Here is an 18,975-nt window from a genome sequence, read left to right on the forward strand (position 1 = left end):
GCCAGGAAAATGGTAGAGAAGGTCAGAATAGGGTCAGACAGACGTCCAGTCTCAGAGACGGCACCTGGACAACCCAAGGGTATAGCTATTGCAGGCAGTCCAACCTGCCAGGCAACTTCATCCTGAGAAATTACAGGTGGCTGGCTAATTTAGAGTTTAGGATGGGCCAACAATTAGGGTCAGGAGATCTGATGATCATAGCAGGATTCCCATCAGTGAGAAATTTAAGAGGAACTGGATATATTTCAAATAAAGAAACCTTGGAAGGAGATCTTAGGCAATGCACTAAAGCCCTATTGGTATCTGGGATCCAGCCAAGCCATTTTGCCATCAGGCAAAGTGTTTTAAATTATTGGCTCAAAAATACATAGAGAAAACTACAATCTTAAAACAAATATATACAATACAGTACAATCTTAAAATAAATATAACAAAACACACACACATATATATACACATATATACAAAACAAATATATACAATACAATCTTAAACCAAATAGAACATTAACAAGTCAGCTAAAACCCAATGCTTTTATAGTGACATGTAAAGTATGTTTAACATGGGATGTTAATGCATTTTAATGTAGCTAATATAATGCGCGAAGGTGTCTCCAAAAACAAAAGTGCCCGCGGTCTAAAAGTCTTTAAATAGAGATGATCTAGTGTATACAAGGATTAATGGACTAGGTGGTATTAAGCAATCAAGACTCTCGAAAAGTCATTTTGGGAATTTTCATATTGGCCAAACATAGGAGATGCCAAGGCTTGACAGGAGTGGGTAGAATCCTGAGAAAACGGACTTTGTTCTTGGTGCACTAGGTCTTAGATCTGGCTGAAAATAAGGGGGATCCTCAGGGGATGCTTAAGAAACTAGAAAACATGCCTGGACTCTACGATTCCAAATCTGAAGGACATCATGTAATTCCAAACCTGCTGCTGCTGAATTCTTAAATCAGTCAGGAGTGGCTCAATGACCAGGGCAGAATTAACCTTGGGAGTAAGGGAAAGGAGCCAGATAACTCAGGTAGAAGAGACAGGGTAGACATAGCCACCTCTCAGTTTGGGACTCTGCACTTCAAGGAGCATATAAGCAACCTGGAAACTACTGAGCAGAGAAAGCTTCATAGACAGGATATCCCGGGAGAGACCAGAGCCAGGAGAATGAAAGACTGAAAGGGATCAGGAGAGTTGTCCTCAGATAATGGGAGGTGCTCTCATGTAGAAAGTCACTGGGTTTGTCTTCTATTAACACAATGGGTAGACAACGATCTGACAGTAAATGCCCTCCTGAAAGATGAATTTTTGCTTATTATAAGGACATATTTTCTAATGATCACCTACAAACCTAATTAACAATTGATAGCCATCCCTAGGGACTGGGTGACCACTCCAACAGTATTTTGTCAGACAGGAGTCAAACGTTAAGTGGATTGCTGCACAGATTTGTACTTAAGGTTTTTTAATACTGTGAGAACACTTTAAAAATATGTCTTCCACAGTCTCTCATGGTTTGCCTCCCTCTCTGATTTCTTCCCATTCAGTTTTCCCTCCCTTCCCCTGTGGTCCTCTGCACTATTCTTTATGTTCCACATATGAGTGAAACCATATGATAATTGCCTTTCTCTGCTTGACTTATTTCACTTAGCATAATCCCCTCCAGCCCCACCCATGTCGAAGCAAATGGTGGGTATTCATCCTTTCAAGATGGCTGAGTAATATTCCGTTGTATATAGGAACCACATCTTCTTTATCCATTTGTCTGTTGAAGGCCATCTTGGCTCCTTCCACAGTTTGGTTATTGTGGACTTTGCTGCTATGAACATTGGGGTTCATGTGCCCCTTCTTTTCACCACATCTGTATCTTTGGGATAAATACCTACTAAGAGACTCTGGACTCCAGGAAACAAACTGAGGGTTACAGAGGGAAGGGGGTGGGGGAGGGGTAACCAGGTGATGGGTATTAAAGAGGGCATGTGTTGTGGTGAGTGCTGGGTGTTATACGCAACTGATGAATCGTTGAGCACTACACCAGAAACTAATGATGTACTATATGTTGGCTAACTGAACATAATTATATATATATATATATATATATATATATATATATATATCTCTTCCACAGTTTGTTTATGGCTTCTTAGGATATCACAGTGGTACAGATGTAGGTGAGAAAGGAATCCAAATAAGCTTTTAGAATAAATGTTGTAACAGATTTGGAGCCATTGGAAAGATTACACTTGTTTGGGATCCTTATCTGCTGCTGAGATGCACAATTACAAATATCTAATAACCTTTTAATATAAAGTGTCTACACAACTACAAGAACAGAGATACTGATAAACTAAAATTTCTGCCCTCATGTAGAAGGAGAAGGAAGAACTGGGGAGTGGCAGACTATTAGATTTATTTCAGTAGGTCATTTTCTAACAATAGTTGAAATGCTGATCGTGAGTGTGATCCAGGACACTTCAATAAGTGCAAGTAGGGGCTGATGAATATAGGAAGGGAATATATTGGCTCCTATAACTGGACCAGCCACTTTCCGCTCGACGTTTCTTATTTGCTGATAACTAAAAGAGAGAGGGAAATCTCTCCTCTAACTTTTGAACAAAAGTCCCAGATTTCTCTAGAAGTGAACCAGTTTGGGTCACCTCCCTATTTCCAAGAAATAATTTGATCAGGGGATTGCTGTGAGCTGATTGTTTTAGATCTGGATTATTGCCTAATCTTGAGCCAGTCACTACAGCAAGGGGGATGATATTTTAACAATGGGCCTAAGCCAATCAAGCTCCACACCAGGAAAGGTGAGGTGAGGCTATGGCTGCTCCTCAAAGGGAAATACATTTACCTCCGCCCACTCATGGATTAGAAGCTTGAATATCTACATTATCTAAAACACAAATTTAGGTACAATTTTAGACCATCCTCTCAGGTCTATTAAACACAGTGGGGAGTAATTTTTATTTCCAGATTAGAAAATGTATCCAAAAGAGAGTGTTTCAGATAATGAAGAGAAACACTAACATCCAGATCCTTCTACATTTGTACTAGCTCCATGCATCTTTATCCATTGACATCAACTTAATTTTATCTGTACTTTCTGCACCACTAAGAAGTCTCCAGGGGCTGAGAGGAAATTTTGAGAGCTTCTGTGTAGTTATTGTTGCTAGGAAACAATATCCTTGGTATCCAAGTGTTCAGGCTTTGAGGCTCTGTGTGAAGTCACTGGTTCATAAAGGAAAGCCTTTGGTAAATAGCTTGTTTAGATGTGAGTAAATTGATGTTCACTCTCTATGGCAAAATGTTCCTGTGTAACCTTTGAATAATAGTGTATTTCTAGGCCTCTATTCTTTCCTTTGGATCCAGCTGCCATTATTGCTCTCATGAGAACTCAAACTTCTACCTGAAATGGAGTGAGCATTTTCTTTTTCCCCACAAATCATGTGTTAATTATCTCAGTGCCTTGAACGCTAAGCCTAACGGGTTTTAGTTAAACATAGTACAAGTGAACTTGGAAATAAAGACCCAGACCATGGACCATATAAACAGTTGAATACTATTAAAATCTGTATTGGTTGATGGCCATATTCCAGCTCTTTTGTTGTGCATGGCACTGAAGTGTTCCGCTGTTCTTCAAAATTGGGAGTCAAGGCGAGGTGCTGTCTTGGTTCACCCACTGCCTTCTCTTCTCTCAACCCCAAGCTGCAAACCGTCTCCAGAGTCTCAATTCTAATTATTGCTTACATTTCTCCCGTAGGATTCTATGACTCAAAAAACCAGCTTGAGGTTGTAATTTATCACCTAATTACTCAGTAAGGCTAAAATTAACAAGCAGCTTTTCCCATTTCCTTGATGCCTAGACCCACCTGCAAGGCCCCTGTGAGCAGAATCATCTTAATCAAGGAGTAAATCCAGCTCAAGAATGCTACTATATCAAGTTACCCTGTATCAGGTTACCAGGTTGGGGCAACAAACTTAGATCTCTAAGCTGCAAACAATATTCACTAATTCATTTTTTCGAAAATATGTATCTGATACTTACTAGACAGAATCTGTTCTAGGCATCAGAAATTTTTTAAAAATGAATGAAAGAAGGTCCTTGCTTTCATAAAGTATATACAATGAGGGATGGAGGACACAAATGGCAGAAATAAACACAAAGCTACATAAACAGATGAAATATTTACATGTTCAGATGTACTCTGTATCTGACAGGATCCCATCAAGAAAACAGAAACTACTCCAGTTTTCTCAAAAAGGTAATTTAATAGAGAGAATTGCTTATAAAAATTGGAAGGTCTGGAAAAGCAAAAGGGAGAAGGGGAAATGGTTGCTGAAGGAGTGAAAGACAGGAACAGCTGACACCCCCCCAACCCCATGCGGAGGCCATGAGTCTGCATCTGCTGAGATCCTATTAGAGATGTTGTTCTAGATGCTTGTGGGGTTGCCAAAGGAGGTGCTGCCTCTTCCTCAGCGTCAAGTATCTGGAATCACCCTCCTGCCCCAGCAGCAATCACTGCTAGAGCCAGAATCCAGAACCTTCCCTTCCCTTCCATCTTGTAAGCTTCAGCCAGTTCTTCCAAGGGCCAGCACCCAACACGAAGCCAGAGAGACAGGGAGCCTAGCCCAGCATACAGTGCAGCGTATAGAAAGTGAGGTACAGAAACCCACCTAATGAATGGTTAGCATAAGCCACAACAGAGGTTTTAATCAAAAGCTCTGGTAATCCCAAACCTGGAGCAAATAATTCTTCCCTAGGAGAAAAAGAGAATGTATCAATCCAGTTTCTATTGCAGATAACAGAAGCCCATTTGGCTAGCTTAAGCATAGATTTAATATAGGAAAGTGGTACTTAAAAAATTAAAGGACTGAAGTAGTAGGTCTAGGCTGGGTCACTGGAAGTGACTCCCAGAGCCACGTGCAAACTGGCCCTCCAAGGGAACCAATAGCACCACCGCAATCAGGAAGCTGGTAATCAGGTAGCTTCTACCACCATGTTGATTTGAGGACCACCAAAGCTAAAACCAGAATCCCCGGCTCCTGAGCCATCTATACTACTATATGAGCTGTACCAACAAAATGAATACCTCAAATACCACCTCTGACATCACTTAACCTCCATCTAATCCAGGGAACCTAAATCATATACACACCGTTGGTTGCAAGGGAATCTGGGAAATGTAGTTGTTGTCTTTCCTGAAGGAGATCAGAACACATGCTTAAAAAAGCCAATATACATAGTATCTGACACAGAAGGAATTCTGGGGTGAAATATATAGCATTGTAGATGACATCTCCAAGCTCCCAGAGAACAAGGGCCCTGTTGGTTTTATTTAGCACTGTACCTCCAGTACTTTTCCAGTACCTGGCTCATAGTCTGCACTTAATAAATATCTACCCCTTGAATGAATAGACACACATGCTCAGGTTAGTGCCTGGTTGTCAAGTTAAGGTCAGTAACACAAAGCCAGGAGTCCTAATGATAAGAAGCAAGAATTCAATAGTCTATAAACTTTTATTAGATGCTAACTCTATGCTAGGAACTTGGTACACAGGCTAGACACTGAGGTACAAAGAGGAATGAAAACCAGTTCTTGACCTCAAGGAACTCAGAGCCTGGTGGGAGAAAGATAAATAAGCCAAGTAAAATTCAACATGGTTCTGTGCTTTGTTCAAGGCGAGCATGTAGTTGAGTTGATAAAAGTCAATTGGGAGCAGGAAGAGCTATGACTAGTTGTCTTAGGTATCTGCCTACACTTCTTCCTACACTCAGTCATGGCTACCAATCACTTTACTCTTCTCAGCCCACTTTTACCTTTGCATACTGAAATCTTTGAAGATTTTATAATGTTTGTATATATTTAACTTTGCCCTTTACATTTCAGTTTTCCTGCTAAAATTGAGTCGCTTATTGAGTAAATTTTATGAAGTAAATCACAGTTTCCCACTGACATCATCCTAATGTTATGTTATTCCCTCTACATGTTATTCACTCTACTTATTATTCCCTCTGGCAGGCAGGCCTGCTCCACCCATCTGGGCAAATCCTCTGCAAAGCCGTCTCTAACTCCCTGAGGTCGACAATTTGTTCAGCCCGCTTTTAGACCATGAGTTACTGAAGAGCAGTGTCAAGTGTGACACACTATATAACCTTAGTGCCTAGAATAGTGCTTGATATATAGCAGACACTCAAAATATGTGTATTAGAATGTTAGATATAGTTTTCACTGATTTGCCTTGCCAGTTTAGAGGTAGTTGGTATTTGTGCTTCAGCAGAGGTCCTGATGGATATCCAGGAAGATGAGAGGTTGAATCCAGAGTTGTCCATGGCAGGGAAGAAGAGTCAGGAAAGACCTTCTATTAGAGCATTCAAGAAGGGGAAGTGAGCAAGCAGGTGTCTCTGATGAGCAGCACATAGAAGCTAACACAGAAGCTGTGTTTTATCAGCTCCGTTTTTACTCCTACTAGAAACAGGCCACCCAGGGCCACAGAGTAATGATAGAGGCTTAATGAGGTCAAAAGCTGCAGATGAATCCATCCCCAAACTGGGACAAGGCCAAGGGTTTGTATTCAGGCTTTGACCTATAAATAGTATGTCTCTTCACAGAGAGTCTCAAGATACTAGGTTTAGAACTTCCTCCCTAACAAATACTTACAGTTCAAATACTCTATGTTGCCAACTAAAAGCAAAATCGTGTGTAGTCTAGCTCAGAATAGGACAGTATCTCTTTGGGAAATGTAAGGAGCCTAACAAGGACCTATCTGAATGAGAACCACTCCAGCCTCATATAAAGGTGAGGAAAGGGTATGAGATATGCTAGTCTAAATCCCACACTTAGATCAAGTCAGACAAGAAGAGAGCTTTAAATTTGGCGTATATTGTCTTGGCTTCCTTAAAGAATTTTTTTAACTAAATTGTACTTATTTTGATTCCATCTATCATTTTGAAAAAGCTTACCTCTCATACCATCTTCCTGAATGGATGCTGCTGAGGTATTTTTCATCCCATAACAAAGGTGGATGGGAGAAATTGTTTCCCAGGCTTAGCATCAGCACTTCTCCTTCTTCCAAGCCAACTGGTTTGTTTACATCTCAGGGGCATTGTGAATTTTTTAACTGATCTGATTTTGTGTTGATAGAAGGCACTTTTATGGCCCTGCAGAGAGACAGGTCCGGATGATCCTGGAAGCTCATTCCCTCCTTCCTGGCAGACAGCAGACTCAGCAGATCTCAGTTAACCTGACCGAAGGCTGTGCCTTTATGACCAGGCCCCTTCCTCCACCGGGACCTTCCATTGTCACACAGTCCCCTAGTCAGATACAAATGTCCAGCCAATCCCGTAGAAAGTAAAGCATTACAAGGCCGGGCCCCTCTCTACTGGAATCTTGGCTACAGCGCACTCAGTCTACCTCTGACGAGCCTAAGCGGAAGGGTAAGGAGAATTTGGGAAAATCTGCACTCCACTACATCTCTGCTGCTAAAATTTTCTCAAGTAAACCCCATTCTAGATTTTCTCCAAGTCCGTTTTTTAACTCAGCATTTTGCTTTTTTAACATAGACACATGATTCAAAAATCAAAAAATATTAAGATAAATATAGTGAAAATTTCCCTCCCATCCCTAGCACCTCTCTACTTAGTGCCCCCAAAGGAAATCATCGGTATTAGTTTGCCATCTGACCCTTCAGAGTTTTTTTAGACATATACAAGTATATATAACTATATTTTAGCTTTTCCTGTATTTTTCACACACATGCTAGCATGTTATAGCCAAACTTTGTGGGGTTTTTTTTTCATTAAATGTAGTTTTGGAGAGTTTTTCATATTATATGTGAATATAATTCTCTCATTCTTTTTTCCACTTTACAACAGTACATTAACATACCATAATTTAGTCAACCACTCCTATTGAGGGGCATTTATATTGTTTCAAATATTTCATTATTAGAAACAGTGATATAGGTGTGCCTGCGTGGCTCAGTCAGTTAAGAGTCTGACTTTGGCTCAGGTCATGATCCCAGGACCCTGGGATCGAGCCCCGCAGTGAGCTCCTTACTCAGCAGGGAGCCTGCTTCTTCCTCTCCCTCTGCCCTTCCCCCTGCTTGTGCTCTCGTGCTCTCTCTCTCTCTCTGTCAAATAAATAAATAAAATCTTAAAAAAAAAAAAAGAAACAGTGCTATGATGAATAATCCTGTACACTCTTCACAATTATGCAATTCAATCATTGGGATAGATTTCTACAATAGGAATTTCTGAGTCAAAGGATATATACATTTGTACTTTTGATAGATAAAGCCAAACTGCATTCTATATGGGTTTTACCAAATTACATCTTCACCAGCTATGTATGACAGTATTTGCTTTTTCACATGCTCAGCAACACAATGTGTTATCCATTTGTGGATTTTTGCCAAATTGTCAGGCAAAAAAATGTATTTTGATATATAGTCTTTATTTTAATTTGTATCTGTCTTATTATGATTGAGATTGGGCATTTTTCCCTTTTCAATGAACTGTCTTTTAATATCCTTTTTCCATTTTGTTATTAGGTTTTGGTTCTTTTTGTTTGTAGAAACTCTTTATATATTTAGAAATGTAGCACTTATCTGCAATATGCACTACAATTATTTTTTTAAAAGATTTTATTTATTTATTCGAGAGAGAGAGAGAGCAGAATGAGAGAGGGAATATGAGTGGGGGAGGGGCAGAGGGAGAGACAGAAGCAGGCTCCCCTCGGAGGAGGGAGCCCAAAGAGACAAGGACAGGGGCTCCATCCCAGGACCAGGGGATCATGACCTGATCCAAGGCAGACACTTAACCGACTGAGCCACCCAGGCGCCCCCACACAATTATTTTTTGTTTACTATTTGCTTTTGATGTTGTTCATAGGGTTTTGGCATGACTTTTTTTTAATATGTGGACAAATCTGTCATTTCTTATGACTTCCGGTTATTATAATTGAAAAAGGCTTCCTCAATGCCAGGATTATAAAAGAATTCTTCCTTGTTTTCTTCTAGTACATACATGGTTTTATTTTCTAGATAAAACTACAATTAATTTGAAGTTTATAATAATACATGAAACGAAATACAAGTCCAAACTAATTTTTCCAGTAGCTCCCCAGTTTTTTCTACATGATTTATGAATTTATGAAACTATCTTTTTCCCAATTTTTCCAGGTGCAAATTCTATCATAAACTAAATTCCTCTGTTCATCTGACTCTGGTTCTGAATTGTCAGCTGTGGCCCATTGATCTTTCTGTTATACCAGCATTAGAATAATACTACTGTTATTTTTGAAGGTTTTTAGTACATTTTACTACCTGATAGGACTAAGTGTCCTTTATCTCTTATTTTTTAGTTTTCTTGGAATGTCTGATTTGTTTATTTTAACATTAGAATCATTTTGTTCAGTTTCCAAAACAAAAAGCCTATTGTTATAGGTAATCACGTTAAATTGTAAATGAACTACTGATGTTGAGTCTTTCTATTCAAAAACATGAAATGCTATTTTATTTATTTGAGGGTTCTTTTGTGCCCTTCAAGAATGTTTTAAATATTGCATATACCTTGCATATTTTTCAGTTTATTACTAGATATTTTGTCTCTATTTTAAAACGAGTCTTTTCTTCTATTATATATTATAAATTATTGTTTTCATATATGAAAGCTACCCATTTCTATATAGTAATTTTGTACCCCATTACCATACCAAATCCTGTTATTTATAATAGTTATTCAGTTAATTCTTTAGGGTTTACTGAACATACAATTGTATAATTTTCAAATATTGATAGTTTAACCAGCTGCTTTACAACTTTATACTTGAATTCTCTATCTCTTGCCTAATGCATTGGTTAGTATTTCCAGAACAGTGTTAAATAAAAGCATTGGTAGTGGACACTCTTATCTTGTAACTCTCTGGGAATGTTCTAGTGTTTCTACAATAAACATGATGCTGGCTTTGAGACTGAGATAGATATATCTTATTATGTAAGGAAGTATCCATCTATTCATACTTATTGAGTGTTCTTGTTTTGTTAAAAGACTAAATGGCTATTACATTTTGCAAATGCCCTTTTGGCACCTGAGTAAATATACTTTCCTTTTCTCTAAATCTGTTAATATAATGAAGTATATTACTAGAATTTTCTAATATTAAACATTTTGCACTCTTAGAATAACCCCACTAGTTGTGCTTTATTATTTAATGTATTGCTGGATTTTGTTCACTAATATGCTCTGCTTACTTTATGAAAATAATTTGGAAGTATTCGTTCTCGGCCATTACTTTGGAACTATTTAAGTAGTAATAGAATTATAAGTTCTTAAATATTTGAGTCTAGTGGGTGTTTGTTTGTAGGAAGTGAAATCAAGCTATTTTGATCTTCTATCTCTGATTTGGACTTTAGCAAATGCTTTTCTTACAAGAAAATTATCTATTTCATTCAGATTTTCTAATTTGTTTGCACAGACTTAAACAAAGTAGTCTTATGATTTTTACAATTCCCCTCTTTCCAAGGTGACTTCTCTTATTATGTGTTATTTGTCCATCCTGAATCATTTATTTATTCAGACTTTTTTGTAGAATAGTTTCCTCAAACAGGTCCCTGGGTGATATGTTCTCTGATCTTTGTATACTGTCTCTGGAAAGAAGCAATATGGCAGGGAATGGGACTCTTGGGTCTCAGATTTGCTGTCCTTTTTGCCTATATGCTAGATATTCTGTAGATGTTATTCCATAAGCTTTTCCTTTCCATATAAGAAGTCCAATATGTTTTCCTTTCAAAATACCTTGTACTTTCTGTCTGGAAAATTCTAAAATTATTCTTTTACTCTTGGAATTCAGGATTGATATCACAATTACCTAATATAATGAGCCCTTCAATTTGCAAAATACTTTATTCATTAAGCTCAAGAGAATTTGTGTTTTCTTTTTATTATGGCTCCTCTTCTTCTTTCAAGAATGCCTACTATTTATATATTAGATCTCTTGGATGAGTCCTTCAAAGCCATTATGTTTTCTTCATACTTTCCAAATCTCTATAATATTGTTCTTTTTTGAGATATTTCTTTCAAACCGTCTTCTAAGACATTAATCCACCCTTACCACTGACCATCTTCTCAATTTATCTCAAACATCTTTTATTAAAATCTATGGGTTTTATTTATTTTTTTAATTATTTATTTATTTGACAGAGAGAGAGCGAGAGCAGGAACACAAGCAGGGCGAGTGGGAGAGGGAGAAGCAGGCTTCCTGCAGAACAGGGAGCCCAATGCGGGGCTCAATCCCAGGACCCTGGGATCATGACCTGAGCCGAAGGCAGACCCTTAACGACTGAGCCACTCAGGTGCCCCAAAATCTATGGGTTTTAGTACAAGAAAAGTTTTTGTGCTCTAATCAAATATACTTAAGTGTTTATGTGTGTGTGTGTGTGTGTGTGTGTGTGTGTGTGTGTGTGTTTATTTCTTAAGTGTTCCTATATTTTTAGTAAGGGTGGGAAATGAAGAGTACAAACTATTGTCTGCTTCCTCCACCAGTTCTTTTCACTAGGGGCCATCTACTTTGGATGTTCTGCTTGTTTCTCTTCTCTAGGACTATCAGATTCTGTTACAAACATTGTTGTTTTTTCCTAAATACACCTTGGGGTTTGGGCCCAGCTGCCAGAGAACCATAAATAGAAACACTGTTCTAGGGGAAAAGTATGGTGAGCTCCTATTAAGTTGTCATTCTTCTGCTGATACATCAGGAGGTAGTCTCTTTCTCTGAGACAGCCTACCTTTTTAACTGTCTCACCTCTCCTTAAAGGACTGAAAAAACAATTCCTCCAAAGAGTCACACAGGTGTTAGTACCCTTTATTTAATAGGCCCAAGGAGCCCTTTTACCCAGCTTTCTTCCTTAATCTCATCATTCCAATCCCCATTCAAGAACTCCATGCCACTAGTCCCCAGGTTCTCTCTAGTTCCAGGGCAGGGGTTGAGGGGGGTGGGTGCAGAAACCCCATGACATCATTGTTCACTAGATCCAGACAGAGCTGAGACCTCACATTCCCCAGATCCTGCTTCATGTGGGTTTTTGAACTGGAAGTGGAAGGGAGACCACCAGGGTTGAATTTAAGCTGTTCTATTGCCACTAGCCATTTTCCCACAAAGAGGAGGTTCTCATTCTAAAACCTGTAAATGGGATCCAGGGGGAACCATGATTCTCTGAAATTACCATCAAATTATGTTTATTTATGTATTTATCTATCTACACATATATATGTATATGTTTCTGTGGAGTTTTTTAGAAAGTTTTTTTTTTAAAGAATTTACTTTGTTTAGAGCAGTTTTAGTTTCACAGCAAAATTAAGAGGAAGATACAGAGACTTCCCATATGGCCCCTGCCACCACACATGCACAGTCTCCGTCACCAACACGCCCCACCTGACGGGTACACCTGTTACACCTGATGAACCTACACGGGCACATCATAATCACCCCAAGTCCATAGTTTACCTTAGGATTCACTCCTGGTGTTGTGCATTCCGTGGATGTGGACAAATGTATAATGACATGTATCCACCATTATAGTATCATACACAGTATTTTCACTGCCCTAAAGGTCCTCTGTGCTCTGCCTATTCATACCTCCCCACCCCCAACCCCTGGCAATCACTGATCTTTTCATTGTCTCCATAGTTTTGCCTTTTCTAAAATGTCCCATAGTTAGAATCATACGGGATGTGGCCTTTTCAGACAGTCTTCTTTAACTTAATAATACGCATATAAGTTTCCTCCATGTCTTTTCCTGGCTTGACAGCCCATTTCCTTTTGGTGCTGAGTAATATTCAATTGTCTAAAGGTACCACAGTTTATTTATCCATTCACCTACCAAAGGACAGATGCTTTGGTTGCTTCCAAGTTTGGGCAATTATGAATAAATCTTCTCTAAACATCTGTATGCAGGTTTTTGTATGATTAAAAGTTTTCAACTCCTTTAGGTAAATGCAGTGGAGCGCAATTAATTACTTGATCACATGGTAAGAGTACGTTTAGTTTTTTAAGAAACCACAAAACTGTCTTCCATAGTGGCTATACCATTTTAATTCCCACTAGCAATGAATGAGAGCACCTGTTGCTTCACATCCTCACCAGCATTTGGTGGTGTTAGTATTCCAGACTTTTACCATTCCTATAGATGTGTAGTAGTATCTTACTATTGTTTTGATCTGCATGTCCCTGAAAATACATAATATTGAGCATCTTTTCATATGCTTATTTTCCATTTGTATATGTTCTTTGGTGAGGTGTCTTTGGCCCATTTTTTAATCAAGTTGTTTGTTTTCTTATTGCTGAGTTCTAAGTGCTCTTTGTATATTTTGGATAACAGTCCTTTATCAAATATGTCTTTTACAAATATTTTTCACCCAGTCTTTGGCTTGTCTTCTCAGTCTCTTGAGTTCAGAAGTTTTTATCAGATTCTCAAAATGATGTTAAGAATCACACTTTTCTAGACCCATACCTGAATTTGGTACAAATCCCCAATAAGTCAATATGTCAATAAGATGTAGATCACTCTAACTCCAGTAAGTAAAGAGGGTCTTACAGCCTCTCTGACACCAGGAATTATTGTTAAAAGTAAATATTTTCTATTTCTATGTCTGCACTTGGAAGATTACCCTTTGAAGAAAAGGCAAGTTCTTGGACCTAGAAGGAAATGGTTTAAAGAGAAATAAAATAAGATATATTGAAATGTACTACAGTAAATAATAACCTCCATAGGGTGGCAAAAGTAACAAATATAAAACAGTTGTGGGTTCAGTGAGTTCAGGAATAAGAATTCAAAAAAGAGCTTTTTGAAGAGAAGTTAGAGAATTTTAAAGTAATAAAGTTAAGACAGGTTTATTTCCCCTCAAAAAAAAAAAAAACAAAAGCCTAAAATTTCTTACATTTCTGCAGTGATATGTTAATGGTGATCCTTTGGCACTTGGCACTCCACTTCTAAATTTTAAATATATTGTTTTTTTTAAATCTCTTTAAAAATATACTACTGACTTGAATCAAAAGTAGGTCAGCATAATGTTTACTACATTATCTTTGAAACACAAGCCCTAGTAATTCTAATGGAAAAAAAAAAAAAAAAGATTTGATGCTTTTTTTATTTGAGGTGAATATAAATAGAAAATGAACTTAAAAATATCTTCTTTGTCTCTACCAGGTAGAAAGAGAAAAATATACCCTTCCATACGCCTTAAATGGTTTTTAGTTTTTAAAATATATCCATACATTGTTTTTATACAAGTTAGTCTTTTATATGACCATAACCCAGCTAAACCACTGGCAAGTGGGAGCAGAAGTGGAAAGGTTAGATCTTTCTAATGCAATCTACAATCCTCTACACATTCCTCTTAAATTAACAAAAGCTCACCCTCGTAAATATTAACCTATAAAAGTATTATCAAGAATTCATATAGTTCTTCTACACTTATTGCAGTGAGCAAGCATAATGTATAGAATTATTGATCACCCAAAACTAATATAATATTGTATATGAACTATACTTCGATTTAAAAATTTAATTAAAAAATTCATATAGTTCTTAATTTTTCACCTATATATTAGAGATGATAAAAATACATGAATGGAAGCTTGCCTAATTTTCTAAAAGAAATGTGTATTTCTTTTTTTAAATGTCTTGATCATATAATGGGTATGTACAAATTTGGTCTTTCACTATACTCCATCCTTTTACCCTTCCTGTTTCCCTTTTATTAAATATGTGCTCAACGGTTATTACTTATCATTGTTAAATGATGCATAATAAAAATCTGTGCTCAGGTACTAAAATCCAACTATCCTATTATCTTTTTTTTTTTTAATTTACTTGAGAGAGAGAGAAAATGCGTGCAAGCTGGGGGAGGGGCAGAGGGAAAGAGTCCCAAGCAGACACCCCACTCAGTGCGGGGCCAAATGTGGCGTTCTATCCCAACACTGAGATCATGACCTGAGCCAAAATCAAGAGTCAGGTGCTTAACCAACCGAGCCACCCACCCCCAGGCACCTCTAGCTATCCAGTTATCTAACCAAAGAGTTCCTGTTAGTAGATGCAAAGAAAATAAATATAGAGCAGTGATAACAGGTATCACTGAATGATCAGAGTTTATGTCCACAAAGCCTGATGCATCCATCCTAGCACTGCAACCACAACCAACCCATCAGGAACAGTGCTCATCGTGAGACCTATAAGCCATCCTGATTTAAAGCATTGTCGTCTTACCACCACTTGCTGGGAATTTCCTCTCCAGCTCCCAGGCTGTCTTCAAAATGAATTTCTATACCAAAGGAATTCTGTTTAACTATGCTATATTTCTTGGTTTCAGATGGCTATACCACTGATGACATTGAGTTTTACTGGAATGGAGGAGAGGGAGCAGTAACTGGAGTTAATAAAATTGAGCTTCCTCAGTTTTCAATTGTCGACTACAAGATGGTGTCCAAGAAAGTGGAGTTCACAACTGGTGAGGACATTTCCCCCAAAATGAACTAGGGGCACTGTGAAAGAAAGAAGATGATTCCTACCAAATGGAGATCTGATTTTTGTTTTCTTTTTTCTTTTTTCTTTTTTTAACTCAGGGGCATATCCACGACTGTCACTAAGTTTTCGTCTAAAGAGAAACATTGGTTACTTCATTTTGCAAACCTACATGCCTTCCACACTGATTACAATTTTGTCCTGGGTGTCTTTTTGGATCAACTATGATGCATCTGCAGCCAGAGTTGCACTAGGTAATGCATTCCCAGCACTGCAGAGAGCTGGTAGGACTTCGCTTCAACCAACCAACCAATGTTAGAAATTATAGGCACGGGCTTCTCTCAGAGCAAGTTAAAGAATGAGATTACCATAGCAGTCCTTGATAGTAAAGCATCTAAGTGTAAGCATTTTCAGGATGAATGTTTTACAATGTAATATCTTTTTAGCATTTTACAAAAAAAAAAAAATGGAATATATTCAATACTAACTATATAAGTGCTTCTTAGAGTCTACTTTTAAATTCTCATTACACTAATTTTTACTAACTTTGTGATGATTTCCTCTTTGGTCCCTGCTTTTTATGGTGAAGAACATTTACAACTCATTATTCTCAAAAGGATTTGGAAAAGCTAAACCTGTGACTATTAAAAGTTATGTCAATGGTTGGGCAATACTATCTTTCTTTTTTTTTTATTATGTTATGTTAATCACCATACATTACTTCATTAGTTTTTGATGTAGTGTTCCATGATTCATTGTTTGTATATAACACCCAGTGCTCCATGCAGTACATGCCCTCTTTAATACCCATCACCAGGCTAACCCATACCCCCCCTCCCCTCTAGAACCCTCAGTTTGTTTCTCAGAGTCCATAGTCTCTCATGGTTCGTCTCCCCCTCCAATTTCCCCCCCTTCATTTTTCCCTTCCTGCTATCTTCTTCTTTTTTTTTTTTTTAACATATAATGTATTATTTGTTTCAGAGGTACAGGTCTGTGATTCAACAGTCTTACACAATTCACAGCGCTCATTATAGCACATACCCTCCCCAATGTCTATCACCCAGCCACCCCATCCCTCCCACCCCCCACCACTCCAGCAACCCTCAGTTTGTTTCCTGAGATTAAGAATTCCTCATATCAGTGAGGTCATATGATACGTGTCTTTCTCTGATTGACTTATTTCGCTCAGCATAATACCCTCCAGTTCCATCCACGTCATTGCAAATGGCAAGATTTCATTCCTTTTGATGGCTGCATAATATTCCATTAAAGTTAAATCATACGGAACTGAGTTTCTCTTAAATGTAGCTCATCACACCTGAATAAGGCACAGACATTCATCAGCTATATTAATGATCTGTGATCAGGATGGAATAAAAAATGGTTTCCTTCTTTAGGGAACAAAATTCAAAATTAATCTTGCCATAGTTGAGTAATTGCTGCAAGCTGAAAGGCTATATTTGAGACTTTAAAGGGTTCCTTGGAAAGTTAGAATACGAAAGGTCTGTTTGATGAATCTGAGCATGTGTGGGTCTGCCTCATTATTTGATCCTAGAGCCCTTTCAGTTATCACTTTTTGGGGCTTATTCTCATATATGGGTGCTCGTGAATGCAAGTGTGCATACACACACTCCAAATATATAACAGCATCATTTCCAGCTAAGCTGACATATACATCACTTCTTTTGAGATAGCTGAACTGGGTTAGATGCTCAGCATACCCTTTCATACCTAGACTAATTGTCATCCCTATAGCTTATTTCTAATAGCTGAGTAATTTCTAATGGCTCACAAAGTCAGCCCTTCTCAACCTTTGAACATTCCAAAACTAAGGAAAGCCAACAAATAGTTTATCACATCATAGGTATGATTCTGCACATATTATTTAACTACAAACATGAGTACGGGTATACTAGGGTTAAAGAAAAAACAGTGGATGATGTCCACAGCAGGGAATAATAACTATCAAGGTCATGAATTGTGGTTCTCTTTACACATCTATCCTCAAAGCTAATGATATTTTGATTAGAGATGTCAGCACATAAAAATGCTGATTTAATCTTTTCTTTGAAATGTAAAATCGGGGCTATTTTAAAACTTAACTAAGTAAAAAAGGCATTTATTTACTAACCTTTCTTGCCTAAAAATTTAAACCAAGGAGTAGAAACAGAAGTGTGATTAGTGGATTTGTAAATGAACTGTCTATTTCTACTAAGGACATTAGCTAGAATTATATTAGGTAAAATTTAAAATTTTATTGAAAGAAATAAGTAAGACCATTCATGATGGCATTTCATAACAGTGCAGCACATTTGTATTCATCACTGATCTGAACCATTTTAACTTTCTGTATGGTAATCCTGACTTCCTATTTTATCTTTTCTCCTGAAAGTTAAATAGTCAAATCAGGGAATTTATCTAGAATAATCTGACGGGCAAATGAGTGCTAAATTCTTTTTTTCCCCTTTTCATTTCTACTTCCCATTCTCTTTGCCAACTGTCTTTTGTCTTTAACGTTCATTTTAACATTTCCTGTCTTTATTTTTAAGGACTCTCATCTAATTTCAGGTTTTATCTTCTCCTCTTTTTGCTTTTATTTTAAATGCCTTTGTTTAACACCTCCTTGCTTTTTTGCCCCTAGCTACGTGATCTACAGCAAAATAGCTAATCTCAGAGTTTCTATTTATTCAGCTATACCTGCCCTATCATACTCAGCAAGCTGTTATGACAGCCATATAAGATAATGCATACTGTGTTTAAAACTGTAATATGCTATATAAATGTGTAATATTAGTATTGCAGCATGAATTATCTACATTAGGTTCCAACTTCCTTTTCACTTCTTGTTATTCTCAATTACATTTCATCACCACCGTCATCAACACCAAATATTTATTATGCAGCCATGCAAACATTATATAATTAAGAAAGCTGTTTTTAACAAAGTAGACAAAAGAGAATTTTCCTTTTGAAAGTGTAGAGTCTTAACCTTCTTCACAAATCCAAGTTGAATTTTTCAGGAAGTCTTTTCTTGATTCCAGGGAACTAATTCATTCTTGACTCTCGAATCAAGAAGTAGAGGTAATATTTGAAAAACCAAAGCAACAAGATTATATCTAAAAATGACATAAATCAAGTGCTTGATGCAAATCATGAACTTCCTTACATATTTCTTCTTTTAGGATTGTCTCACTATGAATGATATATTATCAGTGTAATAATGTGTAATACTGACCTTGTGGCCTGGGTGTGTTCTAGATACATGGAATGAAGTAGCTCTCCTCAAACTGGTCACCAACTCTCAGTTTGGTAGTGGCTGTTGTGGGCATTAGTATCACAAGAACAGATTTAGTAGGAAAATGAGGGAGATGCTGAGAGAAAGAAGGTGTGGTATGTAACAGAACAAGGGACATTTTGATAATAGACTAAGCATATCAATAGGATTTTGATCTGCCTTTCC

At 37.5% G+C, this 18,975-nt stretch overlaps 1 protein-coding gene across 2 annotated transcripts in view; it reads left to right on the forward strand.

Annotated features, from left to right (window-relative positions):
- The window catches only part of GABRB1 (gamma-aminobutyric acid type A receptor subunit beta1), a 375,956-nt gene that overhangs the window by 324,416 nt on the left and 32,565 nt on the right, over positions 1-18,975 (forward strand). For both annotated transcript variants that reach the window (XR_004298852.1, XM_032400304.1), the window contains exons 6-7: positions 15,364-15,501; positions 15,617-15,769. Coding sequence is in view for 1 of the 2 variants with exons in the window: in XM_032400304.1 (XP_032256195.1) it covers positions 15,364-15,501; positions 15,617-15,769 (291 nt within the window). In the remaining variant the exon portion in view is untranslated. The remainder of the gene's footprint in view (positions 1-15,363; positions 15,502-15,616; positions 15,770-18,975) is intronic.

The sequence above is a fragment of the Phoca vitulina genome, unplaced genomic scaffold (genome assembly GCF_004348235.1).
Source record: "Phoca vitulina isolate PV1807 unplaced genomic scaffold, GSC_HSeal_1.0 scaffold3, whole genome shotgun sequence".
NCBI lineage: Eukaryota > Metazoa > Chordata > Mammalia > Carnivora > Phocidae > Phoca > Phoca vitulina.